This window comes from Anarrhichthys ocellatus, unplaced genomic scaffold (assembly GCF_004355925.1).
Source record: "Anarrhichthys ocellatus isolate YVR2014 unplaced genomic scaffold, GSC_Weel_1.0 scaffold11, whole genome shotgun sequence".
Classification (NCBI taxonomy): domain Eukaryota; kingdom Metazoa; phylum Chordata; class Actinopteri; order Perciformes; family Anarhichadidae; genus Anarrhichthys; species Anarrhichthys ocellatus.
In genome coordinates, this window is record NW_022280041.1 from 8,711,908 (window position 1) to 8,730,174 (window position 18,267).

General features: G+C 43.6%; 1 protein-coding gene across 3 annotated transcripts in view; it reads right to left on the reverse strand.

Annotated features, from left to right (window-relative positions):
- Positions 1–18,267, reverse strand: part of pcxb (pyruvate carboxylase b) — a 268,431-nt gene that overhangs the window by 40,011 nt on the left and 210,153 nt on the right. For all 3 annotated transcript variants that reach the window (XM_031851254.1, XM_031851256.1, XM_031851255.1), the window contains exons 13-15: positions 11,410–11,554; positions 10,751–10,840; positions 5,167–5,388 (exon numbers count right to left, since the gene is read on the reverse strand). In XM_031851254.1, the coding sequence (XP_031707114.1) occupies positions 5,167–5,388; positions 10,751–10,840; positions 11,410–11,554 (457 nt within the window). The remainder of the gene's footprint in view (positions 1–5,166; positions 5,389–10,750; positions 10,841–11,409; positions 11,555–18,267) is intronic.

Consider the following 18,267-nt stretch of genomic DNA (forward strand, 5'->3'; position numbering starts at 1 on the left):
ACACACACACACACACACACAGAGAGAGAGAGAGAGAGACGGCACACATAATGCACACTAATGGGCGCTCAGATGAAATGTCTGATGACACTTGCACATTCATTGTTCATTCTAGCACTTTCATCATTTCATTCTGAAGTCACTATAAAATCGAAGAAATCTTTCAGTGGGAGAGGCGAAAAAAACCAGATAGTAATCTCTTATTTCCCTTTCTTGGGGGAGTAGATTAGCGAATCTCATACCCGTTTATCATATCAGCCAGAAATATGGAATCCTCCAGTGATTTTCTGGTGATCCAACACTGTCATCATTAAATTTCATTTGCTGTGCACTCGTACAGTGAGAGAATACTAAGGGCAATTGCTTGCTCCCTACTCTGGGAGGAGCAGGAATGCCCTGGTCTGGATACCCTCCCCTTAAATCAATTATAATTTTCAGGCAGCATCAGCATCTCTTACACGACTGATTTGGAGCAGAAATGCCTCCAAGCAATCCTATCTGATGTTAAACATAGTACTATAGCATGTGAGATATCAAAAACGTGATGCCGAACAAGGAATTCAGCAGAATTTGCTCTAATAATTTGATAACGGGAATGAGGGCCGACAGCTGGCCCCAAATATCGGAACATTAGGCAGGAGCACCGGGCAGATAGGCAGCAGACAATCTGTCACGAAGATGAGCTGAAATAAATCGGGGAGAATAACGGTAACAAGCCCGTTACACAATGCCCACACTTGCAATGAATTCAACCCCCCGTGTAATGTTTAACGAAAGAAAAGAGGAAAAACCTGGAAAAGGGTGCTGCGGGAATATATACGCCTGTAACATCTTCTGTAGGCATGGTAGGTAAGAGTACACTTTATACAGAACTCAATAATAATAAACACTAAATGCTCTTTACTTCATCCAAATCTCCCCTTGTGGAAAAATAAAGTTCTATAAAACTTCTATCTCTTGAGCCAATAAAGGAAAGCCCATGATAAATAAAAATCATGAACATCTATAATTTAAATCATTGAGTTGCACACACACGCACACACACACATGCACTGCAGTTATCAGCATTTTTTGCTTAAGTGTGCAAGTATGGCCCTGATGCATCAGACAGTTTATCTCGTCGGATCAATGTTTATGTCTCTGCGATTCCAGTTAATCGCTCTGGATTGGTTGATTTGCCGTTGCTACCCGTGATGGTCAGGCTTGGCGTGTTTAGTGTCCACTGCCTGTGCCGTACCAGGAAACAGCTCATATTCCTTAAAACATGCAACGGTTCTGTGAAACACTGATTACACAACGGCAGGGCACACACACACACACACACACACCAACATGTGATTAGGAATCTGCCACATTACCATCAGATACATTTGCCAACTGTGAAATATATGTTAGGAACCATATAGATACACTATGTGACCCAATTAATTTCACTGTATCTTCCATGGTGTAGGGAGGAACACTATATCAGGAAGGGACTTAATCCTAAAAGAGCATTCACAGGCCTAACATCCAATGACTCATTCTGCCTCTATAGAAGTGTCATTCTTGCATAGGGGTAACTGTTCAATACTCGCATGGTCCTCTCCCTTAGCGATTCACTTTGGGGAAGTGATTCGAGCACAGCAGAGTGTAATGTTCCCTATCTCTGATCACTTTGTACTAAAGGTGTATTGTATAGGGACTTCCTATCAAGAGAGGCATGGTAGTTAATCCTCCTATGGCCGTTGAGTGATTTATGAGGAGCTGTTTAAAGGTATTACAAGCTGTCCTTGTGGGACAGTGTGTGCTAGAGATGAACCTTTCCACTGCAGCGTCATGGTAGTCCGATTCGTGTTTCACAACCTGAATCAACACCGTGCGAGAGCGTGGCTGGCAACTAGTGTGCGTGGGAACGTCGGGGGAGGGAAACAAACGGTCTGATATTCACACATTATACTGACGGGACGGTAAAAGATTACAACGTTGTCTTATCAAAGAGGCACTCGTATAATTTCCCCTCACGAAGTATACGCTCCACAAGGTGAGTAACCACTCATCCTGTGAAAGCAGTATTGTAATGCCGTGTGTGGCTCTGGAGGAGCCGTGTGAGAAAATAACACCTGATGGTGTGTCCGATTGGGCCCGGCACTTCAAAGAGAAAAAAGGGAAGGAAGTAGATAGGACAGTCATAAAAGGCAATATATAAAACCAAGGGGAAATAAATGCATAACCCACGATGAAACGGATTTCGTGAACACTGGTTTGGCTTCTTTTAGAGTAGAAGAGCTGCTGTAAAAAAATAACACGGATTATGTTTGTGTGTAAGAAAAGCGAAAAACAAGCAACTGAGCTGAACTTTGTGTTAAAGGCCGGGTGGCAGATGCAGGAGGGATTCAGAGGGATCATATCTCAAGAATGAATTCCGCCTTTAAGTGTTTAGATTATCGTGAACGTACTATTCTGTGCTCTCTGACTCATGATCACATCATGTAGGAGGCACCGACAGCTCAAGAGGATCCACTAGCATATTACATTTCTCTTCGCCGATTCACTCGTTCGCTCTCTCGGCAACTTTTCTTAAATGAGCGAGACAATCTGCTCGGCTCATAACATCGGCCCATCACAGAACCATCGTGTCAGGAGGTGTTTAAGTGTCTGACTCCTGTTCCTTCGCGTGATTTCAATGATGTACTATGGCTGTCGTGGTATAAATGGGAGCGAGGCACGCATATATTCACTCGCTCTGACTTTTTTATGAAGACAGAGCACTGTTTGAACTTCAAGAGCTTTCATTGACGGAAGATTTTCGAAACTCGACTCCCACCGCAATTCACACATCCACAGCTTTATGAGAGCGTTTAGACGGAAAGACACAAAAGGAAGATGTATTCAGCGCGCTCTCTCTCGTCGTTTTATCATAACTGGATTCGATTTGGCGGCCAGACTGTTCTACGGTGTTTACCTTGAGCTTTCACTGTAGCAAATGCCCACATTAAGAGTCTTTACCATATTGTCAGCTCAGCTTAGAATGATCATGTGCTTGGCAGAATAGTCAGTTGAAGTGAGTGGTGACATTATGTCATGTTTCTATGATTTGTTTAAAACTGTTTATGGCAAAACCTTATTAAATGTATCTTTGGAATCATTGATGTTGAGGTTTAGTTGAGAAAATCTTACCACACTGCATCTCTCCGGCTTTTGTTCAGTTCAATGGGCCATTGGTTTAGGCTTTCAAAGCCCACGATAGGGCTTGGTTTAGCAAACAGGAAGCTCATACTAAACTAACATCTTGAATGCTCAACCATGAAGCGGTCTCAAAGCATGCTTTCTATCAGGTTTGGTTGACAGTTTCCCGTTTCTCACACAGATGAAGAACCTGATGGAAAGCTGAGTTTGTGCTCTTTCATTAGTAAAACATATAGACATGAATTACTGTGCTATGAGATTAACTATCAGCCCCACTGGACTGTGTGTAGACGCAGGGAGACGCTGTCGGAGAGTGGTAGGATCCTCAGGAGCAAAGCCCTCAGAGAGGCGCTGTTATGGCTGCATGACTGTAAATGACGGTAAACAACATTTTAATGTGTGCTGAAGAATGGTGGACGCAAGTCTTTTTTTTTTAAAGTCTTCAAATATAAGACAACAAACTGTTAAAAAGGAATGAATGTCCCTTAATGGAAGCCCTTTCCCCTTTCAGAACTGGCTCACACAGTATAATGAGACATGCAGAGAGTAGAGTGGCACCTTTTTAACAATATCCTGCAGAGTGAAGAACCGAGTTCACTGAGAGGTTTTCACGGGCTCTCTTCAAAGATTTACTTTTAATGTAACTCCTCAAACATGGCTAACTTGAACCGGTGTCATCTTTCTCTGGTCAGTCTCGTCAAGACGCCAGTCATATCCAAATATCTTTTTGCAATAACCTCTTTAATCTGTTTAAACATGAGGTGAGTAGACAGTTACTTGATGTGACGTGTGCTCAATATGCTCTCCCACAGTAATGAACGTGTGTCGTGATCAGCTAAGCAGGAGGAATTCAACCTTCGAAAGCACTGAAAAGGTTTCACTGGAGAGTTTCTCTCCTTGCGTTTTTTGTTTTTTTTCTCACTTTGTTTAACCATCTAACGATGAGCACAGTCACTGGAACAGAAACCCTTTTTACTTCAGGCCTTTGTTGCTCGGTTCTTATGTTTGTTCTTGTGATCCACTGAAAGCACTCCAAGTAAAATAAGCATAATCGCTCTGAGTGGTTTTCTATAATTGAGCATTAAATTAAATGTTTCAACCTCAAGAGGTTCACTGGGCATATCTCTTCCACAAATGTGAGTATCCTAAGGAGAGCTGAATTTACTATTTGAAACCAGTTCATAACAATTGCACTTCACATCGGACCATTATCAAGAAGTGTTGATAATTGGTCTTGTCGTCGACTGTTCAGGCATGAGACACGTCGTTTTTGTTCTCTGGCCAATTTCAGAGTAATTGCAAATTATCAAGGGACGCTATTGGACTGTTCGTGCCTCACGAGGTTTCAATAACGGGTGATTTTCTCTATTCATTCAAGAGCAAGGCAAGAAGTACTATCATTGTCTGTTGAGGGAACTCGCTGAAGACTGACTTGTGGGAGAGAGGCGATGGAGGCATGAGATATGCTTTCAAATGGCACATGATTTTCACAGCTCAAAGAAGAAAAACAAAGAGGTACAATCACTGTCACAAACGAAACACGGAGCGGATCTACAGCGAGAGTGGGAAGAGAATGGAGAGGACAGGCATCGCTGTTACGAAGCATTAAAACGTGGGAGCACATACAGAAAGAGTTTTAATTAAAATGATAACCATCAGAAAAGGGAAATTCAGGCTTATCATGACTGCTCGTATGAGATCACATATCGTGGGTATTTCCTCATTACTAGGAATCTTCCGAGTGTCAAATCGTGGTGTTGCTGCAGGTTCTTGTATCTATGTAATTTGATACCACTTTAATGTTTCTACGCTAAGAAATAAAGCTGGAACAAGGAGACAGTTAGCTTAGCCTGAAGACTGGAAGCAGTGGGAAACTGCTGGCCTAGCTCTGCCAACCAGCACCTTCTGTTTAATCGGTACTGAAACAATAACTTGTGGAACTATTTCACAGCGATGAAAAGATTCCATATGTTGTCGTTCAGCACAAAAGACACCCACCTCCCCAGTTCTCCACGCTGAAGAGGTTGCTGAAGTTGTGGCTGACGAATGGCGAGATCTTCTTCAGGTCGTGGGTCCGAACCCTGGTGGCCAGGAGCGATTGGTGGGCATCCCTGAAGGTGGTATCCATGAGCAGCAGGCCTTGGTGGGCACGGACAGCCTTGGCGAACCCCTCGGGACCGTCACGCAGCAACACGTCCCGGAAACCTACTGGAGGGTCGCCTATTAGCGAAGGAGGGAGAGAAAGGAGAATTAATGTCGAGAAGAAGGATACAGGGGGAGAATGAAAGGGAAACGGGTTATATGTGAAATAGCAGTTTGTGAGAAATCAAGAGGAAATGTTCAACTAAATTCTAACAGATTTTGTTGATAATTGTTTTGACTAAGTGCACAAGATGTTTGAGTAGCCCGGGCGAGCAGGTAAGCCAAGTGATTTACACAGTGTTCTCTTTTAAGTTGTGCTTTTGACAACACTTGACTCAAGTAGATCAACTAGAAAAGAAAACGAGAACTCAAGCCCAGCAGCCATCTTATTAGACACACCACCCACCGATTTGTAAAAATGGATTTTCTCCTGCTGACAGTGACTCATTCGGCCATGATGTTTCTATTTAAAGTAAGCAGCTACTGTTTAGTGAAACAAAAGATCCCAGTGACTGAGCTCGGTACTGTACGTTTGCCACCCGAAGGCAAACCGGATCCAGAATGGCTGCTATTGCACTTTTCATGCGTCTCTTATTTCTCAGCCTTATCAGGCCTGTGACCCTGTTTTTAGGTCCCAAATTTACACCAGCAATCAGAGAGCTGCTGTCGTGATGACCGTATTTGAGCATGACATACGTTTATGTTCTATTTTCAAGTGTGGAGGCAGCTCCACATGGATTACATTGGAATTCTATATTTTGTACCCTTTAAGAATCTATGTTCTTTGGCATATTGATATGTTTTATATATATAAATATATAAAACATGAGTCTTAAAATTCTCCAACGAGTATGTCTGCTGAATATCCCCAGACCCAAAGTCTACAGCCATGCTAGCTCTTAGTCAATGCACACTAACAGCTCCTAATTAGCACTTAACACAAAGTAAACATGGGAAGGTTTTGCAGGTACTTGGTATCGCAGAAATAACATTTTGACCTGATGATGGCACAAAGTCATTATGATTCGTCCCGTGGGGAACGCTTGTCTGTACCAAATGTCATGGCAATCCATCCAATAGTTGAGATATTTCACTGAAAACCACAAAAAGTGAAACTCAAACGATAGCACAAAAAGGACATATCAGGTAAACACGAAAGTTATTATGATCAATCTTCTGGAGATCCTGGATGTCTGTAAAAAAAATGTCTTCCAATCCATTCTGTTGCGATATAATGGAGAAGTGAAAATGTTGACCTGCTGGTGGCCTCTATATAAAATGCCAGGCTTATCCTCTGGAGACCATGAATGCCTTATAAATAATTTCATAGCAATCCATCCTACAGATAATTCAGCCTGGAACAACGTTGGTGGATCAACATCCATGGAGCGATGCTGCTCTAACAAAAGACAAGAGCTATGCAAGCTTGTGTATGAGCTAGAAACGGGTACATCACATGAACAATATTCAATAAGAGTTTTTCAGAAACCTTGTAGGATCCATGCACTCCCCGAGAAACCAAGGATGAAGACTGCCGAACATGTTGGCATAACCGATATCAGTTGCTAAAAGCTTCCACAAGGAGGAATATAATCCATCGCTGAGGAATCCCCAAGACAAATGCCGTATTTTCCGGTTCATAAAAACTAAGTAGTTCTCAAAACAAACAAATTAAACAGTGCAGAAACGTTTTCCCTACAGGCTCTGCCTTAACCAACCCTCCTATTCTAATCCTGCTCTTTGCCTTGCAATTTAACACAAGCACAACCAGAGGCAATCAAATATTGGAGGTGGAATTGAGATCTATTTTTGCTGCAGTGTGTACAATAATCAATCAATTAGATTAGTAAATGAGGTCTGCCTGCTCAGTTGTCCTCAACCCTCTGTCCCTCTCTCTCTCCCTCTCTCTCTCTCTCTCTACCCCATCTGACTTTCTCTCCATCTCTGCGTCGCTTAATATTCGCGAGGCCTAGATGAGCTCTGTGAAATCACACCGCCGTAGCAAATAGATACGGACACTTTGAACTTATCAAGATCTGCGTATAATACGGCTGAGTGGAGAACACCCCGCACACCTACACAGAAGAAGAGTATTCATTCTCAAAGTCCTCCCATTTCTCACACAAACGTGCTTTCTATGGTTTTTTTACACCACTCTAACATAATGGATAGTTAATTAGGTCTCGTGTACTGGGACTACTGGGACCAAACAATGGCCTGTGCATGCGATACGTTTCCAAGAGAGAGGCAGTCGCAGCGTTCGAGTGGATTTGTGTGTCGTATCGTGCAGTGCAGAAACAAAAAGTAATAAAGAGATAGAAGTCCCAAGCGGATGCTGTGCTTGACAATTGACCCACTTACGCACACACTTTTCTTTGCATTGAAAACACCCCGCTCCCACTACCTAGCTTCTGAGCCCTCACGTCTCCCCCTGTTTATCTCAGGCTGGTGTCAGTTCATACCTCTTTACTCGTTGGGCCCTCTCTTCACACTCAACTCATCCCCGGCTAATGTGACCAGGCAGAGCGATAGCCACAATGCTCAGAGGCACTTCTTTATGTGCAATTTGTGCAGAAGATAATCTCAGAGAAATAACAGCTTGAGTCATCACCGTCCTGTGCTGGCATCTGCCTCCTGAGAAGACTGGTAAATGTCTTGTATCTTTGTGTTTAGGGAACTTTTAATTGGCACATCCTGGTGGGAGTACTAATCGATGCTTTATGACAGTTAGGTGTGCTGGAAGAGCCAATCAATTAAGCCGGAACATGTTAAAAGCAGACTTGTTAAAGAGTTGTAAGACTGTGTGCTACAGAAAAGCTTTATAGCTTTACCAAATATGTATGTTACATTTAGTTATTGTTTGCTATTTGCCACAACTTCTAAAACACTGCCTGCTGGAAAACTTTTGACTGACACCAGCTTCAAGAAAAAGGGGATTTGTTTTCCTCAAAATAGCTGTATTGGAGGTGTGAAACAAACAAATTGAAAGAAATGTTTTAAGAACAAAGAAGAAGAAAGAAAGTTACCTTGCAGTACACACGCACAGAGTATCTTGAGGATTCAGAAAGCCACATTTAAGACTCTTTATGACTCCTTTTAAGCTACCTGGAAATGAGTGTTGGAGCTAAACAAAAGCAAAACAAAGAAATAAATACAGTCCTTTCTGTTTGAAGATGGCTAATGAAAGCATCACAAACTAGAAACAGGAAAATTATTCAAGACATTAATTCCATTTGTGCACAGATTTAGCATATTGTGCTACAAACTCCCCTTCTACTGTAACCCGAAGAGTGGAAATACAGCTCACAAATAGGAGGAGGAAAGTAGTCCGTCTTTTTTATTAGTCAGACTTCCTAAAGCTAGCTCACAGGCATCTGGTGATTAACCTCTACATGTCCTCCATTAAATAAATCCAGACAATAATTGGAACAAGGTGTACTTCTACACCATCGATGAAGCACCAGCAATCAGCCTTCACAGGGAAACGATTTAAACCACAAATCCTAATTAGAAAATAATGGCTTTCAGTACTTAACATGTTGTGTCAGGACACCCTCGGCCTGTCTTTCAGGAACACTTTCACTGCCCTCTCTCCTCGCTGTGGAGGGAACTCCAGGATAATAGCCTTTCTCGTCACCCTTCCTCTTTCTCCTTATCTGTAGGTGTGATGTTATGAGATGACAATGTTCTGATCTTTGCTCCTCTCTGTTCACAGTAATACTCCTCATCCTGCCCTCTTTTCTCATGCATCTATCTCCGTCAGTGTATATCTCCCTGCCCACCACTGTGGCGATTTCCTCCACATATGGGGATTATGCCCGAACCCCCTCCTCTCCTTCCATGCCCCTCCCTCCATCCATCCACAGAGTGTGATAATACAGCCCTAATCCCTCTCTTCTCCCAATCCCTCCGCCGAATGAAAGAAAGGATATAAGCACATTACAAATCTCATTACTAGGCTTTAGGTATGCCTCTGTGCGTGCCTGTGCTGCATACAACTGCTTCATCAGCTGCTTACAGGAAGGGGGGGGGGGGGGGGGGGGTTCTGCCTATAGAGTACCTGCTCAGTACAGTGCATGTGTGTGATTTTCAAGAGTCAATACTGTGTGCCTGCTGCAATAAGAGGGATGGGCAATGATAGCCGTGAACAGAAGATTTCCATAAGAAGACTAGTGGTGGGTAAGCACGCAGAGATGCACGCTCACTCACTCACAGGCAGACTCACACAAACACGGCAGATTAGATTGTCCTATTCTACTCCATTACGTTCCACTGTGCGTGGTTTTTAGATGTCAGATTTGATAAATTATGCCCGATTAGGATTCATATTATTCACATTATTTTGGTATAAATTGGTGTTTACTGGGCACGCCGGGGTATGTGCTGAGGCAGAACAGGGTGCTGATAAACATGTCAAATTGATACAGCTCACTATTTTGTTGCTGTCAAAAGAAGCAGCTGCAGCAATCCATGCCAGTCTGCACCAACTCACAAAAAAAATACACCTGGGAGCACAGTGGCAAAATGGCCACAGATAAGACACATTTTCTACATTTCAATACTTAAAAAAAAAAAAGCATATTTAGTTGTAAAAAATTAGCACCTCTAATCGTCATTTCAAAATGAATATTTTTATATTTCAGCCTTAGTTTAACCTTTCAAAACTCACGAAGACACTCTAGTTAGTGAACGGAGAAAATGAAAAAAAGAACCACAGAGCTCGGCTCCAGAGACTCTAAGTGGCTCAACAAGCTCGTCAAAGAGCCCAGCTTGGCCTTGGGCCTTTCCTGAGAGAGTCCAGAGTTGCTGGTGCAGAGCAGGGTGAGAAGCACAGAACTTCTGCCTTCACGAACAATGAACTGCACCCTCTCGTCCCTGTACTCACAGCTCAGCGGAGCACTCTGGGCCAAAACCCTTTTCCTCCCTGAGTGCTAAACTGAGCCATTTAGGAAGGCCTTTCCGCCTACAGCTATCGGCCTGGTCGACAGCCCATTTGTCATTCAGCGGGGGCTTTTATCCAAAGTGCCCCACGGATCCACAAGTGTTTACATTTTTAGCATGGGAGTCCCGGGAGAAATGAAACCCCTAACCCTTGCAGTGGCAGTACCTTGCTAAATTAGTCCAAATGTAATACATGCAATAAGGGTGATGCATTGTGGCATTATTATGGTAACATTGGTCAGTGATGCTTTCAAAAGAATAACGCAAAGACAATATTCAATTATCAGTTGCTGGTCTTGTTGACATGTTGCCCTGCACACAGAGCTACACTTTTCCCATTGCTGAAGCTTTATTGCACAAACTGCTTTAAATGCTTTGGCAGGGTATAACATCTTATTTTGATAGGGGGATAAAGGAGGTGACTGGGTTGGCATAATAACGTGTGATAAGAGTGTGAATTCTGCATCGCTATTGGCTGAATTGCATGCGATTGACATACCCATGGTGCCAGGAGGGATGACGGGGTCTATGGAGGAAGGCTTGGCCTTGACTGGGATGGGTGTGGTTGGTCCATTTACCATCACATGACCTGAAGTATACAAAAAGAGAATACAAGTCAGATGCAGTTCTGTAGAGCATGACACCTTTTCTTTTTCTGCCAATTGGTGGAAACTTGGATTAAACACCACCGGTTTAAAGTTTGAGTCGTATACAAACCAGCTCGGCACTTCTTCCCTCTCTGGTTTTTATCCTCCAACTGTAATATCCCAGATTTAAATGTTGTTATTGGATCCATTATAAGCATTATAGCCGTCTGTCATTTTTTGTCTGAGCCAGAAAGTCATAATTCTGCACTGACAAAATGTTGTTTTGCATTGGCGGTCCGCTCACTGGAATCACCACGATCAGCTCAGCTAATACAGTTACTTCCTGATTAAACGCTGGATAAACGACTGTGGAAGCCACAGAAACAATCATGGAATGATAGCTCATAGGATATTTCAGAGGGGTTATCCTTATAATCCCGGCTGATTAAATATAGGCCGAGTTGAATGTACAGTTTGAAACAGACTGAACTTACCACTAGATATAAGGCAGTCAGAAACACAGCTGTGACGTCGCAGCATTTGAGCGCGTGTGTGCTGCGTATGCACTCACCCAGGTAGTGCAGGAGCTTCTGGGCTCGGTTCTGGGTGGGCTTCAGGTTGAAGAGTTCCTGGTTCTCGTCGATGAACTGGGTGTCCACGGTGGAGTGGAGGAACTGGTGGTTGTTGAAAACATTCTGGAGGAACGGGATGTTGGTCTAGAGATGGAGAGACAGGTGGATAAACAAGAGGGGGAGGTTTAGAATCCGTTGCCGCCTTTATTGAGCGTTTTACACAAAGGGTTTTCGAGCGTGCCGAGGTAGCTGCAGCAACAGAATACATCGTATAGAGAGACAAGACAGTCAAGAAAGCAATCAGTCAGTCCTGTTCTGCAAATGAATCGCATGAAAGAAACGAGAGCAGTTCTTTTGAAGACAAGATTTCTCTAAAGAGCCACATTCAAATAACGGAGACCGCTGCACAATCTCAGCTTCAACAGACAAAACACACACACACACACACAATCAGAGCAGAGAGACAAAGTCAACTGTTGAAAGTAATTACATTCCGTTTCTATGTTGTTGTTGTTTGTTTGCCTCAAAAGTATTATCACGCCAATTAAGCTCTCTAAATTAACAAAAGGAGGGGGGGGGGGGGGATGAGAGAGGAGAGATGTAATTGTTAGCAGTTAATTTCATTGCTACATTTGTTGCTTATTTTTTTCCCCCCACTTTGGTAAGCCTGTCTTAATAACACGAGTAGACTGCTTTGAATAGTTGAGGCGAACACAGTGAAAAGGGGGGTAAAGGGGGGGGGGGGGAGATTGACAGAAGAAAAAGGGAGGAGGGGGGAGATTAGTAGAAAGGAATGCTAGTTGGAAGGATTCAGTGAAAGGAGGATGTGGTAATGTGGTCTTGGAGCAGCTTTAGATGTGTTAGTCATTGTTTAATGTCCCCAAGGGAAGGTAGCGAGTGAAGGAATGTAAACTGTGTGGAAAGATTATTTCTCTTTTTTGCCAAGAGTGTCTTTGCATATGACCCCAAACATGTCGGAGTCTTAAGCGACATTTAAAAAGAAGCCACTCATGACCCCTGCATTCAAGTATCCTTTTTTTTATTCATAAATGCACATAAACACACGCAACAAGATTCCCCAAGGACCTCCTGGCTATTGGGTTTAATGCAGCTCCTTCTAAGCCCACAAATGCAACATCCGCCTCACTATCTACATATGTACAGCCCACAAACAGATCTCTCTGTCACACACACACACACACACACACACACACACACACACACACACGGGCGTAAGGATACAAACGGCTCACATTAAATATAACCCACAGATGGACAGAATTTACAACCACAATTTGGACGTTTAGCCGACCCACGCAGACCCAGAGTGGCTTGAAATAATTGTTCAGCACAGTCACTCAGGAACCACACTTACACATACCTCATTACCAGCACAGAGAGAGAGAGAGGGGGAGAGGGGGAGATGCAGCGGAGAGATCAATGTGCTCGGGTGAATAAAGCGCACCGATACAGGCAGAATGAGATGTATAGTAACAGAGGGCCTGAGTTTCTTTACATCTCCGTCTTTTATTAGGAGCAGAGAGAAGAAAGACACACAGAGCAATATCTATATTTCAGCTGACAAGGAAAAGTCTCATTCCAGAGACAGGGAGTTAAAGCAGAAGAAAGAGACATCTCCCACTTTGTCAATGTATAGAGCCAATAAAGCACCATTTATAGAGGCGGGTTTCATTCTCTGATGCACACAAAATGACTGCGTATCCTCAGACTCAGAGAGCTGGACAGCAGAAACAGAGGAGAGCCGAGGGATTTGTACAGCTGTACTGCACTGTGCCCAGGCCTTGGGCTGCGGACCAAAACAGTAATTGCAATATGACTTCAGAGACCTGTGGTCGTCATATTTTCATCCATTTATAGTCTCCGGCAGGATAACTGCATTACGATATGCTGCTGCCATGCATGCCCTTGTAATTGGGGGAAATAAGCAGCTATGTGAAATCTGGACATTGTCGTATTTTACATTTCTATACAATCAAAATTGAAGCGTCGACTGTAGCCTACTGCAGACTGGTCAAAGCAAGCTGGTTAGGTTTAGCTTAGCATCAAGGCTGGTAACAAGAGGCAACAGCTAGCCTAGCGTCATCCAAAGGTAACAATCTCTGCCTACCAGCAGCAGGTCCAAGCTTACGAAAGAACACTTTATGTCTCGCGCATCCCCATTTCCAGACTTTGTGCTAAGCTAAGCTAACCAGCTACTGGCAGTGGCATCATATTTACTGTACAGGTTTGAGCGAGGTATCGACCTTCTCATCTAACTCTTGGCAAGGAAGGAAAAAAAAACAACAAGATGTTGAACTATTTCTCTATATCTCATACGTCTTTACTGACGGACGATATTTTCCCAAATTAGACAAGGTCCAAGGTTGAAAAAGAGCAACAACAAGGAAAGATTTCAGATTTGTATTTGTTATTACCTCCTTTGGAGGAGAGTTCTTTTTCTTTTTTTTAAATTGGCCTTGGAACGTTTTGACATTTAACCTGTTTGGAATTTTTCCTATATTTGATGTGAACTTCATCTAATATTTATACGCGTAAACAAACCTAATGGGAGTGATCAAAAGGTATGAATTAAAAAAAACAACGTGGAGAGGAGCGTGACAGAGAATGAGAGACAAACAACACAAACAGGCGCTATTAACGGACGACTCTAAAAACAATGGAGAGGGTTTGCAGACTCCGTTAACACATGGAGGTTTGTCCTTTCCCTCTCTGCTGTAGCGGATCAATGTGTTCATTATCAGGCTGCTCTGTGAGCCTGTGGCTGCCACGCACACCAACACACACATTCCCTTCACTCTTCCTCCATGCTTCCCCCTAATGATGAGAAACACACTCCTTCAAAATGGCCCACCCACACACACACACACACACACACACAGGTCCCTCTCTTTACCCCGCTCAGTATCTATGTGGCATTTCTTCTTTCACTCTTCATCTGGCTCTCAGCGATATCGCTCTCTCTCTCACTCACACTCACACTCACACACACACACACACACACACACACACACAGACAGATACTCGACAGAGGCCCTTCCCTGATTTAGATGCCCTGTAACAACCGATTGGCTACAGCTCTCGGAGCGTGTGCGCACAGCATGCAAAGTGCGCACGTGCACACAGCATGCAAAGTGCGCACGTGCACACAGCAAGCAAAGTGCGCACGTGCACACAGCATGCAAAGTGCGCACATGCACACAGCAAGCAAAGTGCGCACGTGCACACAGCATGCAAAGTGCGCACGTGCACACAGCAACAGCATGCAAAGTGCGCACGTGCACACAGCAACAGCATGCAAAGCGCGCACGTGCACACAGCATGCAAAGCGCGCACGTGCACACACGCTTTCTCGCCAGTAATGATTGTGGGCCCCGATGCTGTTCAGACCGCAAACGCCAGCAGCTACACACACCTTTGAGAACTGTGTTAGTTTTAGAGGGAAAGTAAACATGTCTACATGTGAATTAATGCTCGCACAGGCACATGTTTACACACACCCACGCTCTAGCAAGTTAGCGCGCACACAGACACGCACGAGGCTCAGTATCAGAAGTCACTGCCTCCTTTCGGTGCAGAAGAAAATCCTCTGTACTCTTCTTTCTTCACAGAAATGTCACAGGATTCGGATTATCCTCCCTTTTATTCTCGCAGCGTTCCGTTTCTCAACTAGTTAGTCGGTGTTGATGCTACTCCGCTCACAGCCGGTCATTATCGCTCTCGACGCACTCGGCCTCGCTGGTGATTGCCAAAGCAACGTAGTGGGTTAAGTATTGATGTCCCGGGCCGCTGGCCCAAGTCAGCACAACACAACAACACCTTAAAACACTTTGGTTGCAGGGCATTTGGCTTGTTGGCTAAAAGTTCTCTCTTTTTCTTTGTTTTCCCAAAATCAAAGATACGTGTTGTCCCTCTGACCTGTGGTGCTATTGTTTCAATCTAGATTGTTTGGTGTGAGTTTAATCAAATATATTGGGACTGGTGGTGCTCAAAGTGACTAAATTATTTAAGATAATCCACAGACGTATTGTGAGCAGTTTCAAGTAAAAACTATGGTTGAAAGCCGAGTTGATTGACAAAATATTAATAAATAGAACTGCAGTCAAGAGGAACCTAGGTATCTTTTGGATTTGGGGGTGAACTGTCCCTTTACGTTTGACATTAAGAACAAAGCAATGTGCTGCATGGCTAACGTTACTTCTTGCAAATGTTTGCTTCAGAAGGCGTGCCAAAGCTGTCAAGCAACATCCAAATTAATTTACACCTGGCAGTAAAAAGCAGTCTGGGCATCTTGGGGAGGAAAAATAAATAATAATAATAAAAAAATCACCTATTTTATGTATTCTCGTTGTCTGCAATCTGTGTGCACTGAGATCGGATGTCATTTTTCACTACGCAAAGCAGACGAGGAGGTGAAGTGAATGGAATAAAAACAACAACCAGGTGTTGAAGATGAAGATGAGTCATGCTGGAGCTGCTCTGCATGTGGTCCTCGTACCATGAGCTCTGTCCCCGAGGACACAAGGGGTTCAAATGTGGCTGAATATCAATTAGAATGTGACGTTGGTTGAACAGATCAGATCAAATTCGGACTGTAATGTGTACATTTACACCTGCCATGTTTTTCCTAATAAAGATTTAAAAAACACGATGTTAACAGTCACACGCTATTCTTTGCCTTTGCTTTGAGAGCGCCGATATAAACCTGTTAGATTTCATATTCAAGCCTGAGGTCAAGTCGGCCCCTTTACCGACACTAATCTGTACTCCAGCACTTTATGTTGTGCAATCCCCTTTACTCCTGCAATTTCATGCACCAAATTACTTTGAGTAGAACAACCTGAGGTAGAGGAGCGCTCCATCATTTCAGACATATTTTCCCACACATACTCACGTATTGTGCTTTTTGTTTTAAGAAACCTCTTTGGGCCGACTCTGGAACTTAAGTACAAGCATGGGATACACGGGTCAGAATCGAGGGCCAAACCCCTGAATCACGTTCATTGCCAAGGGTACATAAAAGAAGAACATGTGGTGATAGAAGAGATTTTTGTGAACAATGCAGTGCGGAACAGATCACATCTCACTGCCCGGGGCGTGTGGAGCCAAATGGATCCAGGGTGGTACCAGAAATAACACATTATCATACATTATCAGTCACATTTGATACTCTAATTCTTTAAAAACAGGGCTCTCCTTGTTATGGAAGACTGACAGTTTGGGAATCCTGTGTTACCTCCTGTGTGTCCAATGAAAGTGGAATTCAAAATGTGGTCTATGTTATCGATGTTGTATTTCTTTATATCTGAAATCATTTTTTAAAGCATATTTAAGTTCGATCTGACTGCTTCACATGCAAAATACTCGTCGACAGTCTTGGAACTAAATAGCTGCCTGCTTAATATTCATATTTCAATGAAACGTGACCCTGGTAATGAGCACATTCGGATTGTTTAAACAACAGCTTGTGGGAACACCATTATAAAATGTGATCCAAACAATCTCTAACACATCATGTTGCTAACACGTCTACCAGTATTGTTAAAAAGAAGGTCATTCCCACAGTTGTTGCCCTGGTTACCCAGTGTTTTTGATAGAAACGCGCGGCCCTGAGGAGTTATTAGCGGAGAGAGAAGATTTAATTTATAGGACTGTGTGTGTATTGTTTTCAAGGCAACGCACATGTTGCTTTACAGTATAGAAACTGAGGAGCATGAAGCACAGCTGTTTTCTGTGACACTACTGACGTGTGTCACCGTGACTTGGCGGTGTGCAACATCACTCCAATTAGAGACTGCAGATGGAGCAGATACCTGCAGCCTCCAGGGTGGCTGTGAAGAGTCACCAGGACAAAGGAATGCCTTCAGTGTGGGCTACTTACTAACTGTCCAGGGATCACAGAGCTGGTTAGATCCATCCAATAATGTTCACTATGTCTGGCACAACATGAAAAAGACAACCCCCCCCCCGGTTCCAAGCAACCACCAAAGACAGATTGTTGAATTTGAACAGCTGATGCATTCATTTGCGTGTTGATTTAAATGCGACAGAGTAGAATGGGACTATGATTGGCTCAGCCCAACATAAACTAAACAAAGTGAGCTAGGATGGCACCGTGCTCCTTCACTCCCTCCTCACATCACCTTTTAAAATCCTGACGCTTGCCTAGAAAGCCAGGAGTACGCTTGGTGAAATCCTGTGTTGGCAGGGTGTCTCTGATCTACAGCTCACCTGGATACACCCGCACCCACAGTCCCGTTGTAAACAAAGTCTGCTCTGTTCTTGCTCCTGGTAGAGATCAGTGGATTTCACCATCTTCAAATGCAGACTATAGACCCCGCCTCCTCAAAAAAGCATCTGGACTAAATGTGTCATGTTATCTTAGCATTTCCTAGTCATCAATACCTACAATAGACTTTTTTTGTCACAGTTTTGTCAATTTATTTTTGTGCATTTTGTGCACTAGAGGCAAATATAGAGTTGCTGTATACAAAACAGGAAACAAAAAGCACCAGAGACGGTACGGGTGCATATTTTGAGTTTGGATTTTTGCAATATTTCAAACGGTGCTCGGCCTTGCACATAAATGCACAATACCCCCACACACACACAAACGGCTGATCTCCAAACACTATGTCTCTCTGTCACACAGAACCTCCACGCCACCTAAGTGATTAGGAGTTGAATAGGGGAGCTGTCAGGTCATTCGTCTTTTCCCTCCTCTCCTCCCCTGTCTCCCCTATCCCCATCCGTCACGCCTTAACCACTGGGCCGGGCACGTAAACAAGATCAACACACACACACACACACACACACACACACACACACACACACACACA